The sequence below is a fragment of the Scatophagus argus genome, chromosome 13 (genome assembly GCF_020382885.2).
Source record: "Scatophagus argus isolate fScaArg1 chromosome 13, fScaArg1.pri, whole genome shotgun sequence".
Classification (NCBI taxonomy): domain Eukaryota; kingdom Metazoa; phylum Chordata; class Actinopteri; family Scatophagidae; genus Scatophagus; species Scatophagus argus.
In genome coordinates, this window is record NC_058505.1 from 16,391,688 (window position 1) to 16,414,913 (window position 23,226).

Genomic DNA, 23,226 nt, shown 5'->3' on the forward strand with positions numbered 1-23,226 from the left:
GGACTTCAGATCTCAAATAGATTGAAAAAAAAAAAAAGAACAAAAAACAGCAAGTGAATCAGTGTGGTTGTTGTACAGGCCTAACAGACACTGGCTCTAGTGCAGATGGCAGAGAAGCTTCAGAGGTCAAATCAGAACCCAGCTTAGTCTGAAAGCATAATACTGTCTCTGCAGGCAATGAACTCAGCCAAGATAAGAAAGAGTTTCGCTGTCCATGAGTCAGGTGAGGACAGGAGCCTTGTCTGACAACATAGCACAGACATGTACACAATATACCTTTGCATCTACAATGTACTTATGATTAGAAAAAAATAATAAACTTAACACACAAAAGAATACTGTCATCATACAACAGGAATTTCAACATGGGAAATATTATGGAAACAGTAATAAAATTCTTACCACAGAGTGCTGAAATTACTTGTTTTGCTTTATCTGGTATGTTTTAAAACCAATCACAAGGACTCAGAAAACTCTGAACTCTACCTACTCCCATAAGAACCCATAAGCTGTCATTTTCATCTCATGATGTTTTTCTTTCCTGGTGAAAGCAATGTCTAGCCAGGAGACAAAGCCCTGATGAAAAAGTCATACATACCCTGCACTTACAACGGAACGGTAATTATAGTGACCACTTTCCATAGGATGACCCTCACATTTACTTTTTCTCTCACTGTATGGGAGATTCTGGAAGCAGGGCAAACATGTTGCATCCTATCACCACAATGGAGAGATATGATGAGCAGTGAACATAATAATCATGTTCACAACAAGCAAAAACATTGCCTATAGGAGAGAAGTCAGGGACTACAGCCATGCCTCACGAAAAAAGCATAATCACACTGTAACAGAACCATGTTTGCCAAAAGAAGTCTGTGTCACTCCATTCAATTTCATTTTAGCACCTCACCTACTTATTAAAACCTGTTTCACAAGAGACACCTGCCCGGGCAGCAGCATAAAGAACAAAAGGCAAGGAAAAAGAGACACATTCGTACTACAAATCAAACACATAAAGCCTAAACATTATGAATGATGCATGACATTTCCGTCATTACGATTAATTTAAAGGATTTGGCAAAGACATGATTTCTACTTTAAGTAATGAATACAATAGATATGAACAACCACCAACAAATGGGTTTTTTTTTTTAATCACTTATTTCAATCAATTCAGCTTCTGATGGTCATATTATCATGTCAAACAAGTGCGTCCCTGAACAACATCTATCATCCATTGACTAAAAAAGGCTGTTGTCATACTTCAGTGAGGCTCTTGAATCACTAAGCAGCACTGATAACTCACGACTGCTAAAAATACACAAAGTGATGGACATGTAACTCAGGCTTGTGTGGAAAGTGACAGTGATCATGCTGCTATTGAGAAAAATGAATGAATGAGTTTTTACTTTTTTTTAGTTCTCAAGTAGACACAAATAGGCACACTAACACTCTCTGATCAGCATTTAAATAGGAAGATATGACATTACAGGTTAAAATATGAGTTCAGGTTTACTCATAGAGGGAATTTATGCTGGAAGCAAATTACAAAATTATTTTGAGCTTGGTCTGTAAAGAAGACATTAAAGTGACGGGAGTCACGTCTTTTCAGTTTAGGGCATGAGCTTTACCTTATATTTGTTTACAAGAGCCCATTTAAGTTGTATCCACTAAGCTAGTTGTTCAGCGAGATGATGATGCCCTTTGGGGGAACGGGACACACTGGAAATTTAACAATACAACCCAACAAGAAGGAAACCCAGCCAACTGTGTGGTAAAAGGGTAGCCAGATTGGCACATATCTACTTTTGAATTTTAATTGGCCCACACTGGTGCAACCACATACTGTCTATTACCCATTGGTTGTCTAAATCTGGGTGACACATTGAAATAGCAGGAAATACAAGTCAAGTGACAGTTACAGGACTTTTTCCTGTAACTGTCACAGATGTTTTTTATACCTCCGTTCAATAGGCCAGGCAGGTCTAATGAGCCCAGGCAGTGCTAGAGTTTTGTATGTAATAGCAGGTTTCCAACATAATATTTAAACTAATTTGATGTCAAGCTACTGATTAAAACAAACTGGACTCCCCATTGCCACAGCCTAAGAGTAGACTAAGCTGCAGGCTTGGTCTAGTCTCCAATGGAAGAAGTTGCAGCCAACACAGTGGAAGATAACTCCATTGAAAATGCTCGTTCTGCTGGGGGCTTATATGCTAAGATTACTTTGGTAATTTACGTGGTATGTTTCTGTGGCTTGTTGTCAGGGGCTTCCATTTCTTTGGCTGCTCGTTAAAAGACAACACTGCCATCTGGCGTTGTACGTTATAAGAAAGCTAGTGTAGATTCTTGACTAAACAGAACAACCAAAATATATACAACACAAATATACAAAATATATGCAACAAAATTAAATATGCTATAGCTTCGTGTAATTTGAAGTTCCGTTTCATGTGAGAGAGTGAGGGTGACGACACATATTTACAGAAAACGCAAGATTATCGGGGATTGGTTAGTGATGACTGATTGGTCTGCCAGACCAGTGCAGTCGAGCCAGAAAAAAGATTGACACTCTGCAGGGCAACGGAAGTTGCCTCCTGCATCCTCATCAATAAACTTATGGGTGAGTAAATAAAAAAGAAGCAAAGTTTTGACATTTCTTTTCAACAGAAGTCCTTAATTGTCAGTGAGCTGACACTCTGAGGTTTGGCCGAACAGTTAAATTGTCTGATTTCGATTAAGTATTTAAATGATGAACATGATGGTTGAATCCACCCTTGCGAGCTGCCTGTTGGCTAGCTTGCCTAGCTAGCACAGACGGCTGGTGTTTTTAATTGTAATTTTTTTGTAACGTTAGCCAATATAGTAACAGGGTGACGGACAGGAACTTATTCATGACTGCACCAATGTGTTACACCATGACACCGTCAGAAAAGACGTTTTTTATACGGTTATCGCTTATAATACTGCCCACTTTGCCTCGGTTCTGCGTTGTTATTACACAACAGTGAAGTGGGTCAGTGACTCTGTGTGTTTTGGTGTTCATGCAATCAGCTCGTGTCTTTCAGGCCTGTTTTATACCGAGACTCACTAGTGGGGAGGCTTTGGGAATACTGGCCTCCATGTTAACACAGACCTGCCCCCGCTGCCATGTCCTCCACCTCTGTGTCAACATCCACTTGTGGTGGTGATGCTGCCATTGCGTCCGATCAGGCTCTGCTGGCCTCAGACCGCTACGCCAGACTCATCCTGGCCCAGATGAACAAGATGCGGCTCCGCACCGACTTTTGTGACGTGGGGCTGAAAGTTGGCGGCCGGGTCTTCAGGGTCCACCGACTGGTGCTTGCTGCTAGCAGTCCATACTTCTCCGCTCTGTTCTCTGGGGGGATGAGGGAGGCTGATAAAGAGGAGGTGCAGATCCTTGGAGTTGAGACTGAAGTCTTTGAGGTTTTGTTGGACTTCATATACACAGGTCTGCATAAAGCCTTATTCCTTCTTATCATCATGTTCAACAAATCTGTATAATTCTGTAACATTTTCTAAATTGAAATGTGCACTGCTGTCTATCAGGCATGATCAGTGTGACAGTGGAGAATGTTCAGGAGCTGATGGTGGCAGCAGACATGCTGCAGCTGAATGAGGTGGTGTCTATCTGTGGAGAGTTTCTCAAGGGCCACATGGACCCATCCAACTGTGTGGGCATTTTTCAGTTCCTAGAGCAGATTGCCTGTATGGACATGTTGGAGTTCACTGAGAACTACATCCATGTTCACTTTCTGGAGGTATGAAGCATGTACAGACACTGTATGTCTATTTATTTCTCTGTCAATACTCAGTTCTGTGTTCCCCTGCTTTGTTAAAGTTGGGTGTACATGGAATATTTTCCATCTTCTCAGGCCAACACCACCAGCATTTTATCAGAATGGTATTTTTACCATTTACACTGCAGTCACACTGTGATTTTCAAGTTTGATACTTACAGATTGCCTCTATCAACTTCATCCCTTTAGGTGTGTGTCACAGATGAGTTCAGGGGCCTATTGAAGGATCAGCTGGTGAGGCTGCTGAGAAGTGAAGAGTTGAGAATTGAGGATGAGTACCAGGTATTCACTGCAGCCATGGACTGGGTTCTCCAAGATGTTGCAAAGAGGAAAAAACATATAGTGGAGGTGCTGGAACCAGTCCGCTTTCCGTTGTTGTCCCCACAGAGACTGTTCAAGTACATAGAGGGTAAGGAAAACATACAATTTATCACTGTCATTTTCTATTTTTCTACACGATAATTTATACTCACAATAATGTTGTGAAGTTCCTGAGATGACATGCTGTACACATCTTGAATTTTTCAAAAAAGGTATTACAGACTTCAGCCTGCGGGTGGCACTGCAGACTCTGCTAAAGGAATACACTGAAGTCACAAAGTCTCCCAAAGAAAATAAAATGTTCAGTCAGCTACAACCAGCCAAGATGAGACCCAGAAGAAAAGCCAGGAAATACCTCTATGCCATAGGTTCTGTTTCAGATTGTCTTTTTTTCAGCACAGAATTACAACCTCATGAATTTTGTTGAGTGAACTCCATTTAAATAGCAGTGGTGCCTGAGAAGTTCCATGCCATTGTTAAATCTCTGACCTTTTTTTTGTTTTCTCGTGGCAGGAGGCTACACTCGGCTGCAGGGCGGCCGCTGGAGTGACAGTCGGGCGTTGAGCTGTGTGGAGCGCTTTGACACCTTTAACCAGTATTGGACCACTGTGTCATCCCTGCACCAGGCTCGCAGCGGGCTGGGAGTCGCAGTACTGGAGGGCATGATCTATGTGGTGGGAGGTGAGACTGCTGAGTCCTTCTTGTGTTTTTGTCCACAAGTAAAAGAACCTCAGCAATCTTAAGTCTGATAAGGAATTATTTTTCCCCTCCAGGGGAGAAAGATTCAATGATTTTTGACTGCACAGAGAGATATGACCCGGTGACCAAGCAGTGGGCCGCTGTAGCGTCTCTAAACTTTCCTCGCTGTGGAGTTGGTGTCTGTCCCTGCCACGGAGCTCTGTATGCACTTGGTAAATACCACAGTAATACTAGCACCGTGTTTACTGTATGATCTACAAACAGTACACAGCCACTACACTGATTTCACTCTTGAGGATGAGTTTGCCAGTCATGGTTGGCACAACTCAGCTTGTGAAAACAGTTGAATAATGTCCACTACAAATTTATAACAGAAACGTTTGCACTAAGGGAAATTGTGGACCTGAAAGACTTAAGACTACATGTACACTATTTAGGGAAGGTTTAACAAAAGATGTCTTTGATTTATATAATTACTTTGGCCCCTACCAGGGATTAAAAGTCAGGATATCTCAGCCTCTGCTGCTGTAATTTTTTTATTAATTTTTCTTGTCTGTCTCATGTCTCATCTTGTCCTGTCCCTCAATTTTATGAAAGTGCAAAACTAAATTGCTGGACTGCTTCTTTAACCACAGTGAGAGAACATAGAAGCCATGTAACTAAAAATATGATATTAAAAAATCTGACAGAATACACTAAAAATGTATATTTCTTTTACTGATTTAAGTTTATTACTGCAAACTATACTGAAAAATAAGAGGTTTAAAACACTGTCATACACCAAGAAAAATTGAAATATGTTGATTTTGTGAAAAGGCTTAAGCTGAATTAATTTGAATTAATTTCTGAATTAATCACCTTTTTAAAATAACCCAAAATGTGGACATGTAAATAGACATTTAAAGTTTGGGGATTGTAAAAGAATGAAATACTATTACAACTAATGATGCAGCTGGATTGGGTGACAGAATCAATATCACAACAAACAATCTGGAGAACAAAAATCAAGTTAAACAAGTTCAGTCAGAAATGATAATAAACATGTGGGTTGATCAACAGTTTTTAACCAGCATCTTGGCAAACATCTTGACAAAAAAAAAACATACTGTAATGATTATATATATTGTGCTGTGCTTGTTTAGGTGGTTGGATTGGCTCTGAGATTGGGAAGACCATGGAACGATACGACCCAGAGGAGAACAAGTGGGAGGTCATTGGCAGCATGGCAGTTCCCCGTTACTACTTTGGCTGCTGTGAGCTACAAGGTGTGTTCCCACCCTGTGTTTTTATGACTTAACACGCAGTTACAACTACTGAACCCCATTTTGTTGTGATTTTACTGGAGTTTATCTCTTGGCATCAACAGTTGGACGCTCAGTGAAGCAGCTGTGAACTCTTTGCAGGGTTTATTTATGTGATTGGAGGAATCAGTGATGAAGGGATGGAGCTACGCTCAGCTGAGGTGTATGACCCCATATCCCGTCGATGGAGTGCCCTGCCCGTCATGGTCACACGTCGAGCCTATGTGGGCGTTGCATGCCTCAATAACTGCATCTACGCGGTCGGCGGCTGGAATGAAGCACTGGGTGCTTTGGAGACAGTGGAGAAGTACTGCCCAGAAGAGGTAACTCGGGGAAACGTTCCTGTCAGGGGCCACTAAACACTCTGCAGTGGCAACTGAATTTGCAGTCAGTTTATAGTAATACCTGTGTCTCAACAGTCTCCTCACCTTTGTACTGATCTGCCTGCAGGAGAAATGGGTTGAAGTGGCCCCGATGTCTACAGCTCGTGCAGGTGTGTCAGTGTCAGCAGTGAATGGGCTGCTTTACGCTGTCGGGGGCAGGGCCGCCAGCAGAGATTTCTCTGCCCCTGTGACGGTGGACTCGGTGGAAATCTATGACCCTCATCTGGATACCTGGACTGAAGTCGGCAACATGATTACCAGCCGCTGTGATGGTGGACTGGCTGTGCTCTGATGACCTGGAATATTCAAATTGTGAACTTCCATATCGGCACCCATTCATCCCAAAAATGCATAAACAGACGAAAAGCTGCACTTAAAGAAACACTGAAGTGTGTTTCTGTATCGGCTTTCACATTATCAAATATGTTATTTATATGTGGGTTTGACTTTTTTTTTTTTTGCTTTTTTCCATTTGTCCAGTACAGTTGACATTTATTGACCATAAGAATATGACAGAAAATTTAAAACTGGAAAACTGCCAAAATTGCTTCAGCTTACTCTGTTACATGACTGGTTTGTATCTCTAATTTCAAATTACTGAACAATTTTACAATCAGAGTGGCAACACTTTTTTTCTCTTATGTGTATTTAAAAGGCAAATCCATGCCTGTGGAAATTTTTCACAGTGGAGGACCAGAGAGTTTTTCTTCTCAAGTGTAAGAGTCCTATGGTGACTAAACTCTTCGTGGATGAGACATGAAAACAGTTTGTTTGTTTTCTCTTTATTTTTCCTACAGAAAATATTTGGGTTGAGTGCTTTGCTATTTTATAAGACCACTTGAGCCAAGTTTATAATGGGACAAAGTTCCAAAAGTGATTTTCTGTAAATAACTGTAAACTTGAAAAGCACATCACTGTTTTCACATCAGTGCAGTTATTGGTAGTTTTCACTGGATTATTTTTGTATATATGATATTCTAATTATGACTCTCTGTACCTATTAACACTTTAGAAAGAAAAAAGAAGAAAAAGAAGAGTTCTATCATTTCACATCATCAGTGGCACCTGAAATTACTACAGTTTACATTGAATTCACATTTCAACTTTCTGATGTTGAGATACACAACATAACTATAAGACAATGCACATGTTTAGGAATGTGTTTACCTTCTTTATGGTAAGTTATCATGTTTCCTCTTCGGATGTTGGAGCTCGTCATGGTTGCTAGTTGGGTGGAGCTGTTGCCCAGCGACAGCATTTCCTTTCATGTACCGTTATCCTTTTGCAAACAACAGAATGTTAAATGATACGCAACAGTAATGACATCTTTTATTGGTTGCCTTCAGACTGAATAAACTTAATAAGAGTTGTGAGCATGCTGGGTTTAAAATTAGCCTACATTCCCTCTTCTTTAAGATTAACCTGATAGTTGCTCCGAGAAAGTGTGGGATAGTTTACGTCTCCCTGATGTACTAAGTGATGGTATGAAGGTGTGTTACGTCTGTTGTGACAGATCAGAGTAGTATGATTGCAGTCTGTTCCTAAAAACTGTATCTGTAAAGTTGCTCTACTGTTTGGAAAACTGCAGTATGAAGGACCCTATCCCATAAACATCACACTGAGTTTGTACATGTACAAATCCTGAGCGTAAATGTTTGTCAACGAGGATTTTCTGCACTATACAAACAAGAAAACTGCAACACTGACACTAAGATATCATGGTTCCCCATTAAAGGAAAAATGTGCTGCTCAATACAGGGCATCTATTGTCATAAACTCTTGCGTTCTTCTTGTTAGGTTCTGGAATCATCCGTTTGGCTGACGTCTGCTACTGCAAAGCATCAGTGTTTGTCACTGATGTGGCACACTCCCAACACGAGAGCTATGCTACTAAAACTCAGCACTCATGAATTTGAACTGAACATTTACGTTAAATGTCAATCTTGAGGAAAACTAACTTGTGATTCATATAGGCCTTAAAGGTTTTGATGTGCCAAAGCATAACACTTTTACATAATTAATACAGTGGCTTGATTGAAGTAATTAAAAAAGCTGTGGGAGAGATGGGTGAAGATGTTTGGGAACAGTTAATAATGGAGCTATACTCGAATGAGAAAAGTAGATTACAAACTTCTAAAAACCAGTGTCTGTGTTTTCTTTCAGTTGTGGCTTTAACTTGTCTTGTTTGGATTTACACAACAAATGAAAGGTATGCAAATAATTTCAGTGTTTGTCCATTGCCTCAAATTTCTATATTCAAATACATTTTATTGAGAAACCTTTTATCTGTACTTTTCACAGCAAAGAATGTGATCTTACAAATGTTTTCTCATGAATGTTTCATTCATTTCAGTCTGTCTTGCTGTACATTTAAATATAATAACTATATAAAAATAACCGCTGTGAGTTGGTGTTGCTATGAACAATCCAGACTGTCTAGAGATCTGCACTTAATTTGGCATTTTTTTATAAGTCCATGTGGCTCACAGTATGAATTATCTGAAATCAGTTCTGAATTTTGTTGAGCTTCTTCTCCGGGTAGAATTGTTTAATTGTCAGGGTAGCCACTAATGAGAAAGTAGCGACCAGAGTGAGGATAGTTCGCATGGCTTTGAACCAGGAGGGATAGCCAGGTAGCAGGATCAGGTCGTAGTGCAGAGAAAGACCCAGTCCCATAATAACTACCAGGGCTCCCTCTGCGATATTGTCCTTACAGACCAGTGCCAGCCAAGCCAGAAGTGAAGGCACAACACTGTTCCCCAAGTTCTTCCAGTCAGGCTGTGCAGGACTACCAGCAGGAATGGCAAACCCCCAGCGGGCACCTCCAAGGAAGGAGACTATAGAGGCTCCATAGACCACTTGAGCGTATGCCAGTTCAGGGTAGAAAGAGTGTGAGGCAGCCATCAGGAGAGGGGCAGACAGGAAAGGGATGAGGCCAGAGAAACCGAGATATAGAGCTGGTTTGGGAGACTGGCTGAGGGCCCTCAAACTGAACCCCCCTTTGCTGTCGGCCCTCTCTGAGGTGCTTCGTGAATCCCCGTGACAAAGACGTGAGGCAGGCCAGCTCACGGGCTTGATGCTCAACGATCTGTCAGCGGAGGTTATTCTGGGTGGTGCTTTGGTTATCTGATGAAGACATCTCCATACTGGAACCTGAAAACATCACAATCACAGAAGTGCGTAAAAATCATTATTTATTGTTATGTAATGCTGACAAACAGTGCATCTGTATGTACTGACCGACAGTCTATTTTTTTTTCTAAATCTTACCTCTGAAATTATGCGTCTTACGGATGCAAATCTAATCATTTTCAATCTAAAAAAGACACGTCATTAATTAGTAAAAACATTCCCCATAACAAATGCACTTTGGAGTTATCCAATCACCTCGGTATGCTACTTACAGCTAGCATACAAGCTCTTACCGCGAGTCTTGATCAACCTGACGCAATACAGAGCTATACTACTGTAACCACCTTTAAACTACATACGCTGCAGTTGCCTAAACGCTATCCTTTAATTGTTTGCCACTCAGTGGTTTGCCAAAGCCACTGCAGGCACAATTAATTGTTACTAAGTTAACGCTGACTAGCTAAACTTAAGGTCGTTTGCTGACTGCCAGTCTATCGGTGCTCGGTTAAATGCCTGTCTCCTGATCTTAAACTGAATGAGACTGGTGCTGATATCGACCGGTAGGGCTGTCTATGACGAAGAAGGTATTAGGTTATATTCAAGATAACAAAATCCCAATATACGCACTACCAACACCATGTTGTATGAATATATTAAAAATCATCGTGTAGTAATTTCAGGTGTGTGCATGTGACTTTAATTAAAAAGAAATGTATTTTTAGAAGTTCACCTATTTCACCGATTCGACTTTAAAACACAGTGGAACCTCGTTGAGTTGCATAATCACGACAGATCTTGAACGTAGCATCGTTGAGGCTGTTCGAATCCCTCAGTAGCAGCGCCAGTGGTAAGCGGTCCGAAAACCCAAACAAACACCAATAGCCGGACTATTAAAGAAGTGTGTAGTTGGGGAAATTTGTCGTGTTAATGTTCACAGACAAGAAGTATATAGATAATTGTCTGTCGGAAGATCTCTTGCATGGGAGAAGGTAACCGCTCATGGTATCGTCATGAAACACTGCAAGTTAACTCGCTAGCACTTAGCAAGCTGATGAATGTGTGCTGCTGCTGCTAAGGTAGCCATTTTGAAACTGTGTTGTTCTAACGAAGCCAGGTCTGTTTACCTCTATTGTACGTTCGTGACAGTTGCTTAAATAGGCAGTTTTTGCCACCGTGAACATATTAAACGCGTTTTTACTTTTCTAAGCCCCTTAACCATACTAATTTATTTCAACTATCTAGCAGTTTTCGTGGGCTGGTTAACAGGGGTAACGCCAGCTTTTAGCTAACAATTGCTACGCTAACGTTAACCTTAGTTAACTGAACAGAGTTAGCTAGGAGCAGAGTTGGGACAAATCTGCTAACGTTATTAGTAAGAGAGTACTGCTCTAGTTAGCTAAAAAACACAACCGATATGCGTCTTAAATTTATTTCGATGCACTTTAATCCATAACATTACACGGCTAGTTAGCATGGGGAAACGTGCATGTAACGTTGCTGTATGTTGAATTGGACTGCTGCAGTGTTTGTGTACATGTGGGTTTCATGTAGTGTATACTAAGCATTTTTGCAAAATTGGCATTATTTGCGTTTCCGTCTTTCATCCGAGTATAGTTTTCCAGTGAAGTCAGTGTCTGTACTGCACATTGCAGTCCATGTCCATGGCAAACTCATTGATGTTGAGCTGTTACGTAATAGCTCAGTGGGAAAACGTTGACGAGTCCACGGTAGCTCCGGGTTTGTACATGCAGGAATTATTTTTGTTTAGGTATTAAAGCTGAATTAAATGCTTTATTTTAACCATGTGAAAAAATTGCTGTTGCGATACTACACACATTGTCAGACCTGTTTAGATGCGCAGCAGTCTGGAGAGAAGTACCGAGGAAGAAAGTGTCCAAGTTATTTTTATACTGGAATAAATATTTCATTTACCAAAGCCGTCACAATTTTTAAAAGAGCCAGCTTTCAGCTTGAAATGGTTCTTAGATCACTGAGTCATGCCCCCCCCCCCATACCTCTCAAAATGTATTTGTGTTTTTGAAGGCATTGGTTGTCTCTTGAATTGGAAGCTGTTTTGGCATTCAGTAAGGGTATTCAGTGAAGGAGGGGTATCTTTCATGTGTCTAATATATACCATTTAGATAATTGCAGTAACACTGGTATGGCGATATGAAGTTTGATTTGTCAGTGTCAGTTGCCGGTTTTCTAGCCACACCTTATTAATGGAGTCTGACACAGTTATAGTTCTAGAGAGTTGTCGATTCAATTTTATGGTTACTTTGTAAGCCGTAGTGAGTAATTTGAGTATGTTGTTTACCCACCCATTTATGTCGGCAATAGTTTGACGAAATATTAAACACTTCATATTGCAATTCAACACCACAAACACACAACAGAATCAACACTTCTCTAAAGCACTTGAAAGAATCATTGAATATTATAGCTATTGTAAGGAAGGATTTATTGCAGAGCTGTTATATCAACTGCACTAGTAAATACAGTTAATACACTGGTATCTGATGCAACATGTGTATTTTTTTTTAACCTGAAACCTAGGACGCTAACCCTGTTTGTTTATCGCAGGTCCAGTCTGTTCATGTACAGATGCCAGTGAAGACTCAGCAGGAGAAAACTGCACTGAAACTTCATGTGTGAGAAAATACTCATTCAAGAAGAAAAGGAAAGACCCACTTGGATAATTTTGGATGCATACTATCTTTCAGTCTTCATTTTTTCCCTTAGAAAAATAAGCTGACAGAGCTATCTTGACGATTTATTTTTGGACAATGCATATTGTCGTTAAAGGACTGTTGTGCATCATATGAGACTGAGATCTTTTTACACGTGGGAATTTTTGTTTAGCTTCTGAGCTTGCATATCTATGAAATCAGAGCTATACCCTATATCTGTTTCAATCAGAAAAGCCAAGTTAATTAAATGGACATCTTACAAATGTGATATTAAAACATATAAAGATAAAAACAGCACTGTAATGCATCATCCAGCAGCATGTCTATTTCACTAACCAAAACTTAAAATGACAGCAATGTAACATAGGGTTTTACTTCCTTCATTGTCATGTGACTTTGAGCATTTAAGCATTTTTTTCTTCAAAGTCAGACAGTCTTTTAAGAGTTTAATGAGGTGAGCAGTAGTTTTCAGTGACCTCAATTGCCAGTAAAAGACTGTCTCTGAACTAATTTTTCTTTTCTGCGTGAGTTTCAGTAGATCTTAAAATGATTCGGTAAAAGTTGCGTAGACTTAAAAACATACTGGCACACAGTGTGGCAGGACAACACCTGTCTCTCTCTTTCCCCCCATCTGGTGTCAAAGTGGAACTGCTACACAGGCTGCTGTCCATGCTTGAGGACAGACAACTTTCACTGACTGCAACTTCACATTAATAATCGGACAACTTGGCTCTTTTTTTACCGTTGGGACGAATCATCTGTCAAATCAATTCATTTTGCCAATCATCATAAAGTCCAATCAGTTTTTCAGTCTTACTAACTGACAGTTCGAGCAAATGGTTCGAATTAATTGGTGAAATATTCAATACAAAATTTCCCAAACGGGAAACGGTAGCACTCAGAATTCGTCAGGCGTGACTGGCACAGGAGTTGCTTGGGAATCTGGTCCAAGGAGGAAAACTGGTCTTGAACATCTTGTGCTTCTCCTTTAAAATCTACTTCCTGCTTTGCCAGTTCTCTGGATTGCCATTCCAGATCATTCCTGCGACCTTTTGATCCATCTCCCAGTGTTTCACCCTGGACGAAGGGATCTGCCTCTGTGGAAAGGGGCTGTGCTGTCCTGGCGGAGGTGGAGAGGGGGTTGTCGGTGTGCTGCCCCCCATCTGTCAGTGCACACACTCTGTGATCAGTGCCAACAGGCCTGAGGAATCGAGCCCATCCGGACCAAGAGAGGAGGCAGAGGACTTCAGAGGCACAGACTCTCTGGGGTAATGATAAAGTTTCATCTGACTTATTTGGCTACGGCAAAGATGCATGGATGTATTCAACAGCCATAAAATTAATTGTTGTAGTGATGTTTATTATAAGTCATCGGTCCAGATTTTGCGGGTAGCAGGTGTTGATCTGCCATCTTATGCGCGTTTCTTCAAAAGTAAGAGGATTGAACAAAATCTAGCATGATGAGCTCTATCCACTTGCCGAAAAGATACACACATTGCAAAATAATTCTTGTATAGTGATGCACAAGATACTTTCCATCCACACTGTCAGCCAGTTGTCAGCTTCACAGGCACAGCTGCAGCAAATCGAGCTTTGTTGTTTTCTGCTAAGAATAGGATTCTTTTGCTTGTCTTAAGGGAGACCTCCGTGCAGTGAAATCTGAAATAACTGATGACAGACAAAAACACTTAGAAGAGATGATATGAAATCAAAGCTGGATGTGCATGAAAGGGAATTTGATAGTCAGAGATTCATGTTTCTTGAAATGACCAAATCTGAATATTAAAAATTTCGCTATTGTCTGATTCTTTTGTTAGATCCTGGCCATGAGGTTTGATGCCTCGATCCACTGACCGGAAACACTGGACCTAAATGGCGCAGCATGACTTTGTCCCTGCCTGGCTTAACTTCTCCACGCCCCAGCCTGCCAAGGTGTGTGTGTCTGTGTGTATGGATTTGGAATGTATTCTATTTTATTGCAGCAAAGTGGTAATTCAGATAGACAGAGCTTGAAATTGTAACTGTCAGAGTGACCGCTCTACCAACTTTTAGTGAATTTGCATCTGTGCACCTGAATGTGCTTGTGTATGTGTGTAGTCAGCGACGAGTCACCCTCAGGGACTGACAGTGGAGTCAGTATATGGTTCAGCAGTGGCTCATCTGGATGTTGTTTACCTTCATGAAAATGACTGATAATTTAAGAAGGAGGGTTTTGTTTTTTCCATTGAAGCATGACTAAATCTGTTATGTACTTTTCAGAATAACAAATAGTTTTTGGTGCAGGTTGGAAAAATTTCAGGCCCTTGCAGGTAAAGTGAAGTGTGTATGAATTTGCTGTGTTTGAACGAAGAAGCACAAATTGATTCTCTGCAAGGGCTGACATTAGGTGTTCAGGGTGGAGATAGATCGATATGAAATTTATATAATTAGTGCAGGTTTTTGAATATCCTGATACACCTATGTTTAAAAGCTGCCTTGACTGCTGTCTTGTCAGGGTTGGAAATTAGCCTCTGTCAAATGCAGGTGATTTTGTGCATTGGCAGGTGAGCAGTGGCAAGCTAGCAGCTGCTTTGGTGGGTAAATAAAGCTAGTGTAGCAGAGTGACATTCCACAATGCAGATTGAATCGTGACTCTGCCTGTTTCACTCAGACATTTTAATGAGGAGACGTAGAAAAATAATGTGGTGTTACATCACAGGGGTAAAGAGATTTGTAGCAAAACACTCCCAAGAAAAGAAGGTCATAAAACGTTTGTTAATGAAAAGTGGTGGAAAAACCAACGATGAGGAGTCCTGTGATTGGTTAGGAAACAAGGCAGACAATGTTGTGTTTGAAATGTTGTCATGGATGTTCATAGGAGAACCAATAGTTTCGTTATTATGACTAAAAGCTACAAATCATCCTGATGCCACATCCAGGTAAGAAAGATTGCACAGGTAAATCAGCCCAGAGAATACAGCTAACATAAAGCCACCAACCAGTCTGAGGACGGCCCAGTCGATTAGTGTACTGTTTAGGAATGCCCATGCAATCGCTTCATCAGTTCACAGGACACACGTGTGTATAAGAGAGAGAGAGAAAGAATGTCATGTCATTTTTCTTTTTTTATTAAGTTTAAAAGCTTACCTTAGTATTAACATAGCCCTTTGCTTGAATATTATAGATCTTGTTTTATTGTTTTTCTCTTGTGGTTACACACTGCTGATTAAAAACAGTGAGTTGCTGGTAGATTTTGGAATCCACTATCCACAGTGGCGCATGAACAAAATTATACTTTTCCAGCCCTGTCTGCTGCCATGTCCAAATCATCACTTGTTTGTATTTTTATCCTTTGTTAACATTCTTTTTTTTGGGGGGGTGAGGATTTGGTTTTTACCATAGCTAACGATTATTGACTGAGCATATGTCTTGTCTAAAAATCATAGAAATTTCAGTGAGTTAACAAGAAAACAGCAATCAGCGGCAAAAGTTTAGCATCTTGCGTTACAAAATGCATGACGAGGAATCCCAATATAGGAAAATAACAGGCAGATAGCACAATACAAGTTCTCCTCCATTATTGTCTTGTATCAGGGAGCATTGTCACTGTTGTAACATGGACATTAATCAGTGTGACTAAGAGGAAGGTGTGTTAATTGAATGCCTTTAAAGAAATAGATGAACCAGTTAAGAGGATGCGTTGAAAAATGTGACTACTCAGCCTAGCTATTGTGTTACCCATTCAGCAGATTTTGGGTAACAGGCAAGCAAAGCTGGCTGCTGCTAGACAGACAAGTTGGCTTTTTTTTTTTTTTTTTAGTGTCGCATGAGGACATTTAACCAACGTTTGGTCACAATGACAACAAGATTGTAACAGCGATTAAGATGTTGGTTAATGTCGCATGCAAATATATAGCCAGACTGTCTTCAGCAGCCTTTGTCTGCTAAATCCGTGTGATAAATTTACATCTCTTAGAAAAGAAGACGATCATCAAACATCACACACAATTTGTTGTCAAACTGTAGTTACCTTTCACTTTAAAGATCATGAGTACATTTTGTTGTCTGACACAGCACAGTCATGTCATCAACTCTGTTCTGGCCCACAGAGGCTGGGATTGAGTCCAACAGGAGAAACAGCAGTTCATAGAATGAAAACAAATAGTCTCTCAAAATATTTGCCCTTGAAAGTAAAATTAGGTTTGTTGGGGAATTGCAAAGTAAGAGTGGTTAATTGTTAAATGAATGATGGGATTTTATTTTATTTTTTTGGAAAAGTGTTGAGCTGTCTGTTCATCTGAGATAGTGAATGTGTTTCTCCTGGCCAGAGCTCAGTGTAATCTGGGAGTCAGGTAGTTGCTCAGCTAAGTGGCCTGTCTGTAAAATCAAGAGTCAAGACAGAAATGTGTGCAAGGTCACTGTCCTGCTGACACACTACTTCACCTCAATGTCATTTGTATTCAAGGATTAGTCTGAATTGGCTCTACAGTGTTGGAACTGCAGTTTATTCTCCCAGGTTTTTTCTGCATTAGATTGTTGTATTTCATCTTTCAAAATTATAAAAATTCATTGATAACGCATGCAATTAATTTGATCTTTGAACCTCTGCTGATGACAAGGATATGGAATTGAGCTTTTGTAACATTATCAAACATACAGCTAAGTCAGTACAGTGACTTCAGGATTTACCGCTAAGAATTATGTACACTGTGTTTTTCCTGATCTTATGCCAGCATGTATTTTAGGATAAAGCATTCCAAGATTGTTTTTAGTTCTTATGATCAACTCAGTTCTTTCTCTTAGAATAGATCCCTATATTGACACTTTCACTTTAAGTTATTTTAGTTCTTTGGCGGAGTAAGAGAGGAACTCAGAGTATGGAGAGGATTCATGTTAATCTAAGTTTCTTCACAAGGAGAAAGTAGAGGAAAAAAAGAATGTCCTGGAAAATGGTTCAAGGGTAACGACTGTTTTTGATTTCTAGGTTTAATATTTTAGTCCCACTTTAACTAACATTGTCCCCTTTCTGTCCTCCTCCAGTCCCCTGCTGCCAACCTTGAGAAACAAGGTGAGCCTCACCTCCACAGAGACGGCAGAACCTCTGTGAGCCGCCGCCGCCACAACTCCTCTGATGGCTTCTTCAACAACGGCTCCCTGCGTGCTCCAGCAGGTAACAGCTCAGGACAACTTACCCCCTTATTGTTAACTGTTAGTGTTATTACAGGGCTGAGCTGTGCAAAGGGAAGCTGTGAATATGAGCAAAAAGAGTACAATTTAGTGTAACAACATAATCACCTTGGAAAACATTAAAGCCTTTGCTGGGAATTGTGACACCAAAATATGTGGACTAATAATGAAAAGTGTGTAAGGGGTCCTGCCTCACCAAGTGCAACAAAACCACCTGAGGGATGAAGCAATGTCAGTCAAGTGCAGTTTGTACATATCAGCCCAGTCCTGAGTATGGGAGCCTAATTCATCTTTTGGTGAGAGTTTACTGCTGATCATATTCGTTAAGGAACTTGCTTGGATATTGTCTGTCACAGGCCTCGCATGCACTTGTTATTTAGTGTTGTATCTTAATAAAATCCTGTCAGGCACTGATGTTGGACTAAAAGGTTCATCCCAAAGGTGTTGGATGGGGTTGAGGTCAGGACTCTGTGTGGGCCAGTCAAGTTCTTCCACACCAAACTCATCCAGCATGTCTTTATGGACTTTGCTTTGCACACTGGGACACAGTCATGCTGGAATAGAAAAGGAACTTCCCCAAACTGTTGCCACAAAGTTGAAAACATAGCATTGTTCACAGTGTCTTGGTATGCTGAAGCATTAAGATTTCACTTCACTGGAAGTCAGGTGAACAACGGTCCCATACCTTTATCCCCCTACCACCAAACTTTACACTTGCCACAGTGCAATCAGGCATTCTCCTGGCATCCACCAAACCCAGCTTGACCCATCAGGCTGCCAAATGGAGAAGCGTGATTCGTCACTCCACAGAGCATGTTTCCACTGCTCCGGTCCAGTGGTGGTGTGCTTTACACCAATCCTCTGTCTTCTGAATTTCTGCAGTAGCTTAATGCTCGGCTTGCCCTATGTGCAGCAGTATGTCTGTATAATGTTGTAGTAGTCAAAGTAAAACAATTTAACATATTTTGCCTTTCATCTGATGGAAAAAGTGAAATCTTGAATAGAATTAATGTGGAAATTTAAAATATGCACACAAACATCTGGGGCTTAAATGTGTTGTGCCAGAAGCCTGAGCTCGTCAGAGCTTATTAATGTTAAAATTTCCAAAATTTCACATCTTCTGCTGCTTTCGTTTATTTTGTTTCTACAGGTTTAATTTACCCATACAATGAATCTGATTGTTTTTCTCACCTGATTTGGCCTGCCATGTTTGTTGTGTTTTCCACATTGGGTCATAGTTAATCTCATGCCAGTTTCCCAACTAGCCAGGAGGGAAGCAGATGCTACCAGTTTCTACCACTTTTGTGGGTGCCAACTTAAAAAAAACAGCCACTGTGTAAACTGTCTGATAACAGAATTATTAATCTTGAATTGTATTTGCTCACAGACCAACATAGTGAATGCTGTTCAGCACTGACAAAGATTAAAGGTGTTCAGATATTGTTTCATGAAATAACCTGACTTATCTTTCCATCAAAGCCACATCTCACTCTAATTCAGAAATAACTGAAGCACAGTGGCACTGATGATTGTTTGTTCTCTCTTGAGGTGACGGATGGCAGCAGCCCTCTCTGCTTCTGAGACATGACTCGGTGGACTCTGGGGTGGCCAAAGGAGGGCACGGTGGGCTGGCAGGGAGCTCGTGTTGGAAGGAAACACCAACTTGGCACGGAGCTTCCCGGGGTGCCCAGGATGGCCACCACCACCAGGGACGCCACCCCAAACGGGTAGGAGGCGACAGGGACAGGCCGGTGGGGCACCGGCAGCGCAATGGCAACTTTCATCCACGCAAGGGCACCTCATACCAGGACAAGTTCCCCACCGAGGAACGCAAAGACGGCAAGGACGACAAGCTGAAATTCGTGGAAGAGGACTTTGTGAGTAGATAATTATCACAAATGTTTTTCTTAAGAATGTCATGGTCTTTCAATGACAAAGCTCATTTAAAATACATGAATGAGTGACAATTTGTTAATCAAGTAGGATCAGAGTATAGGCTGTGTTTTTAGGACAGCGGTGATTATTGTTCACACTACAGCTAATCTCTGATAATCCCAATTATTGTTAAAAACATTTTCGGTTTTCCATTTTCATTCCATATTTGCTTTGTGATAAACATGTAAATTTCATAATTATTATTCATCACAGTTAGGGTTAAACAAGTCATCAGCAACATGATATTTCATTCAGGTGCTTAATGCTTGTTTTTAGCCTTCACTCAACCCTGAAACAACTGGAAAGCCCGGGACTCAGATGCGAGCAGTGGCTCCCCATGCTGGAGTGTGGGGTAAGATCTCCCACTAGACATTAGTTTCACCTCCTGGAATAACAAGAGACAGTGAAAATTTTAAGTTCTGAGTAGTGGTTTCTTGCCTTCACGTCTTAACGTTTCATCACTCTGATTCAGAAAACCCCCCTAGTGGCAAACAGATGGTGTCCAAAATGCTGGTTATCAAGAAGGTTTCCAAGGAGGACCCCAGCACAGCCTTCTCTGCGGGGTTTGCCACTGCTGGCGCCTTGCCCACCAACGGCAACAAAGCTCCCATTGCAGGCTCCAGTGTCTACAAGAACCTGGTCCCAAAGCCTGCTGTGGCCCCCACCAAAGTAAGACTTGCTCTTGTGTGTTATATTATTTCTACCAGTTGCTGGCTTTCTTTCAGCAGACATGCAAGATGAACAAATAAAGTGTTTTTTTTTAATTTAATAGATGACTAACTTTGCTATGCTGTGAAGGAAGCAATCTCTCTGTGACAGAAACTCATCGTAGAGTGTGTCTCTTCCAGAGCACCCAGTGGAAATCCGGTGGTAGAGAAATCACTAAGTCTGGCCTTCACATGCCAGGCCGGGATTCAGTCTTCACCAGCCCCGTCTCTGCAGCCAAACCCAGCACCCCAGTCAGTGCACCACAGCACAACACCCAGAAAGAGGTGAGGCAAAGACATTTTCTAACCCCAATATGAACGGTATTTTAAATGATAGAGTTTAAACAGACTTCCTAGGAAATTGTACAATTGCACAGCAAGAAAACTGGTAAAATATCAGTGCAACAGTCAGTGTTGAACCCGTATGGCTGCATGTGGGACACATATAGCTGGCCTTTCCCCGTCTATGAAAATCACAGGTTTTATCTAAACACAGTAATTATGTGTCAGTGTGGTTGGTGGCTGAGACGCTTACTCACATGTGCTCATCAGACAGTAACTGAATGGCGTGTCTGCAATATGTCATTCAGGGTTACTGCTTGTTTTTTTGTTTTGTTTGCTGTTTTCTTTTTGTCCCACCCCCCCCAATTTCCAGGCAGTTAAAATTGCTGATCCTTACTGACCTATTTTGAAAGATTTCACTGAAGAAATGGATTTCATAGATGATAGAAAAATTCTGTTCTACTTTACATTCCATGGCTCCTCTGGTCCCTCTCTGCCCCTTCCTGTGGCTCCATCATGCCTGCAGCACCCTTCCAGCACGACTCCTCCCATAGACATTGCCCCGTCGAGGCTTAAGCTGATGCGCCGTGGTCCAGACCGTAAGAGCGAGTTCCTGCGAGCTCTGAAGGACGAGGGTACTGGAGAGCTGACGACAAGCAGCAGCCCGGGAACATCTGGAGAGGTAGACACCATCGCACAGGACCACACAGTCGTTACAGAAGATGTTACATTTAAGAGCGTGTAGTGTCCACTTTTTAAAGTAACAACATAGTCCCAGATGAGAAGCATACTTTTTGTCTGTACATAACAGACAGTTGGTACGTTAAAGTCTGAGTGCCTCAGCTTTCTTGTCACACTTTGCTCCTCTGTTTATTTTATTGGTGAAAAAGTACATTTTCTTGCTCTGTGAATGTTTTTAGGGTGAAAGCAACACCCCAGAGCCCAAAGTCTACAATGAAGAGGTCTGCCACGAGAATGGTTTGTCCTACTCCCTCAGTGACTCAGACACTGAACACCTGTCCAGCTCCCTGGAGGCAGAGCACCGGTAGGACACTGCTAACAGCCTTACACACACACACACACACACACACACACACACACACAGTCAACTAAGCAGGAAATTACCTTGCTTTTCTAGGTTGCTGAAGGCCATGGGCTGGCAGGAGTACCCAGAGAACGATGACAACTTCCTGCCTCTGACGGAGGACGAACTGAGAGAGTTCCAGACTAAAACTGAACAGGTGAGAAGCATCTGGTGTCACTGATTTGCTCTGTGACCGGTTTAGTATTTAATCTTTGATATGTTTTCCCCTGAATTAGAGGTGAGAAAAGAAAAAAAACAGTATATTATTCACTCATCCATCTAATCCTTTGACCAGCTGAAGAGGAATGGCATGCAGAGGAATGGGGCTCTCCCAAGGGCGCGGGGCGTGACCCTCCACTTCACCCCCTGGAGGAGTGTGGCGGAGGCGAACGTCGAGGAGGGTTCAGAGTCTGAAACCAGTAGCAGCAGCCAGACCTCTGACGATGACGACGACTGCATCAAATCCTAACGTGGCTTTACGGAACAAAAAAAAGAAAAAACAACACAACAGCCAACACAACATCCCAGCAAGCAATTCCCCTCCTCCTCTGTCATCTTTGTTTTTAGAGCACCATTTTGAATTTCTTTTGTTTTGATTTTTTTGTTGTCATTCTTGCACAAGGGAAAAACCAATCATATCCCAGTGAAGGGGGAGATTCCTGCTCCGCCAGACGTCGTTTTCCCTGCGTTTCCTCCTTCACTGCAGTCCCTGCCCTCTTTGACCCTCCTCCCCCTCCTCCTCTACCTTTTTCTTCCTCGCTTTGTGGAACTGAAGTGTTCATCAAGAAAAGAAGGGCAATGAATGCACACTTGATTCTGCTTTAAACAGACTAACTCATTTCATTGATGATGCTGATGACACATTATTAATGATATTAATAAAAATTGGTTCCTGACAAGCTGATATGTTTCAATATGAATCTGGCTACTGTGGTGCTTGAGTCCATATGTAATTTACTATCTGTAGAAACGTTTGAAAAGTCCACATTGATCCCACGCTGCCTTTTAGGTAAATTCTTGACACTCATCAGCCTGAGTGGCTCGATAATGAATTTGTATAGCAGCTATACAGCAGTGATGTCTCGCTCTGCCAAGAACAACAAATGCAGCATGTGACGTGAAATATTTTTTATGAGTGCTGAATTTAACTGGTGTCTGCATTTTGAATTGATGCAGGACAGGACTGTAGCCCTAAAGCAGAACAAAAGCAAATATTTTTCATGAAGATGGTTGAATGAAATATTTCTGCACAAGTGATGAAATGTAAAAACAAATTGAGTTCTGCACAAAAGAATTCTGTCAATTAAATGTTTTAAAGAGAAGATTTTAATTACTCGTTCTGCTTTTCGGCTATAGTTGGATTTCATTCAGATTTAAAAACAGTCTTTCAATTGACGTTTATCTACTTACATAAATGAAATTTCCAGCTAAAAAAAAACAGACAAGTTTAAGAAGTTTCAACTTTGTTTGGAAAACTTTAGACGTTGCCTTTCTTCAACATTGTAAATGCCTTTTTTCACAGGGGACATTTTGACTGGTTGAAGCAGGAAAAGCACACAGAAAAAGCAAATGTCAATAACTTAGATGATGTCTTAATTCCTTTTAGATGTCTTAGTGAGACATGCTTGTGACTCAGCTTGCACAATGCAGAGCACTGACACTGGAGTATAATCATAATCATTAACACCTCTGCCTTTTTTTTTTA

At 41.1% G+C, this 23,226-nt stretch overlaps 3 protein-coding genes across 7 annotated transcripts; 2 read left to right on the forward strand and 1 right to left on the reverse strand.

Moving 5' to 3' along the window:
- Positions 1-1,721: 1,721 nt before the first annotated feature.
- On the forward strand, positions 1,722-7,915 carry LOC124068955 (intracisternal A particle-promoted polypeptide). Its single transcript, XM_046407565.1, has 10 exons — positions 1,722-2,623; positions 3,069-3,472; positions 3,571-3,782; positions 4,011-4,230; positions 4,355-4,510; positions 4,656-4,823; positions 4,916-5,053; positions 5,984-6,106; positions 6,245-6,465; positions 6,593-7,915. The coding sequence occupies exons 2-10, from the start codon at positions 3,151-3,153 to the stop codon at positions 6,815-6,817; spliced, it is 1,785 nt and encodes a 594-aa protein (XP_046263521.1). The 5' UTR covers positions 1,722-2,623; positions 3,069-3,150; the 3' UTR covers positions 6,818-7,915.
- An 857-nt stretch (positions 7,916-8,772) lies between these two features.
- LOC124068958 (transmembrane protein 69-like) lies at positions 8,773-10,207 on the reverse strand. 2 transcript variants are annotated; one of them, XM_046407572.1, is made up of 3 exons: positions 9,951-10,207; positions 9,796-9,841; positions 8,773-9,678 (listed from the first exon to the last, which is right to left on the reverse strand). In XM_046407572.1, the coding sequence occupies exons 2-3, from the start codon at positions 9,832-9,834 to the stop codon at positions 9,031-9,033; spliced, it is 687 nt and encodes a 228-aa protein (XP_046263528.1). In that variant the 5' UTR covers positions 9,835-9,841; positions 9,951-10,207; the 3' UTR covers positions 8,773-9,030. The 2 variants fall into 2 exon arrangements, with proteins under 2 accessions (XP_046263528.1, XP_046263530.1); XM_046407574.1 differs by having other exon boundaries at positions 9,930-10,207.
- Positions 10,208-10,425: 218 nt separating this feature from the next.
- On the forward strand, positions 10,426-22,441 carry gpbp1l1 (GC-rich promoter binding protein 1-like 1). 4 transcript variants are annotated; one of them, XM_046407567.1, is made up of 12 exons: positions 10,426-10,504; positions 12,241-13,615; positions 14,165-14,279; positions 17,367-17,496; positions 19,062-19,390; positions 19,725-19,800; positions 19,921-20,117; positions 20,297-20,440; positions 20,964-21,119; positions 21,358-21,482; positions 21,576-21,678; positions 21,817-22,441. In XM_046407567.1, the coding sequence occupies exons 3-12, from the start codon at positions 14,220-14,222 to the stop codon at positions 21,988-21,990; spliced, it is 1,494 nt and encodes a 497-aa protein (XP_046263523.1). In that variant the 5' UTR covers positions 10,426-10,504; positions 12,241-13,615; positions 14,165-14,219; the 3' UTR covers positions 21,991-22,441. The 4 variants fall into 4 exon arrangements, with proteins under 4 accessions (XP_046263523.1, XP_046263522.1, XP_046263524.1 ...); XM_046407566.1 differs by lacking the exon at positions 10,426-10,504 and adding an exon at positions 10,511-10,646; XM_046407568.1 differs by lacking the exon at positions 10,426-10,504 and adding an exon at positions 10,514-10,733.
- The last annotated feature ends 785 nt before the right edge of the window (positions 22,442-23,226 follow it).

Excerpts from the sequence above, each read along its gene's own strand:
- LOC124068955 (XM_046407565.1), top strand. The coding sequence starts at position 3,151 with ATGTCCTCCACCTCTGTGTCAACATCCACTTGTGGTGGTGATGCTGCC. Across the intron at positions 3,473-3,570 it reads GTTGGACTTCATATACACAG|GCATGATCAGTGTGACAGTG; the intron begins GTCTGCATAAAG and ends GCTGTCTATCAG. Across the intron at positions 6,466-6,592 it reads AGAAGTACTGCCCAGAAGAG|GAGAAATGGGTTGAAGTGGC; the intron begins GTAACTCGGGGA and ends ATCTGCCTGCAG.
- gpbp1l1 (XM_046407567.1), top strand. The coding sequence starts at position 14,220 with ATGGCGCAGCATGACTTTGTCCCTGCCTGGCTTAACTTCTCCACGCCC. Across the intron at positions 19,391-19,724 it reads AATTCGTGGAAGAGGACTTT|CCTTCACTCAACCCTGAAAC; the intron begins GTGAGTAGATAA and ends GCTTGTTTTTAG. Across the intron at positions 21,120-21,357 it reads GCCCGGGAACATCTGGAGAG|GGTGAAAGCAACACCCCAGA; the intron begins GTAGACACCATC and ends GAATGTTTTTAG.
- LOC124068958 (XM_046407572.1), bottom strand. The coding sequence starts at position 9,834 with ATGATTAGATTTGCATCCGTAAGACGCATAATTTCAGAG. Across the intron at positions 9,679-9,795 it reads TAAGACGCATAATTTCAGAG|GTTCCAGTATGGAGATGTCT; the intron begins GTAAGATTTAGA and ends TGATGTTTTCAG.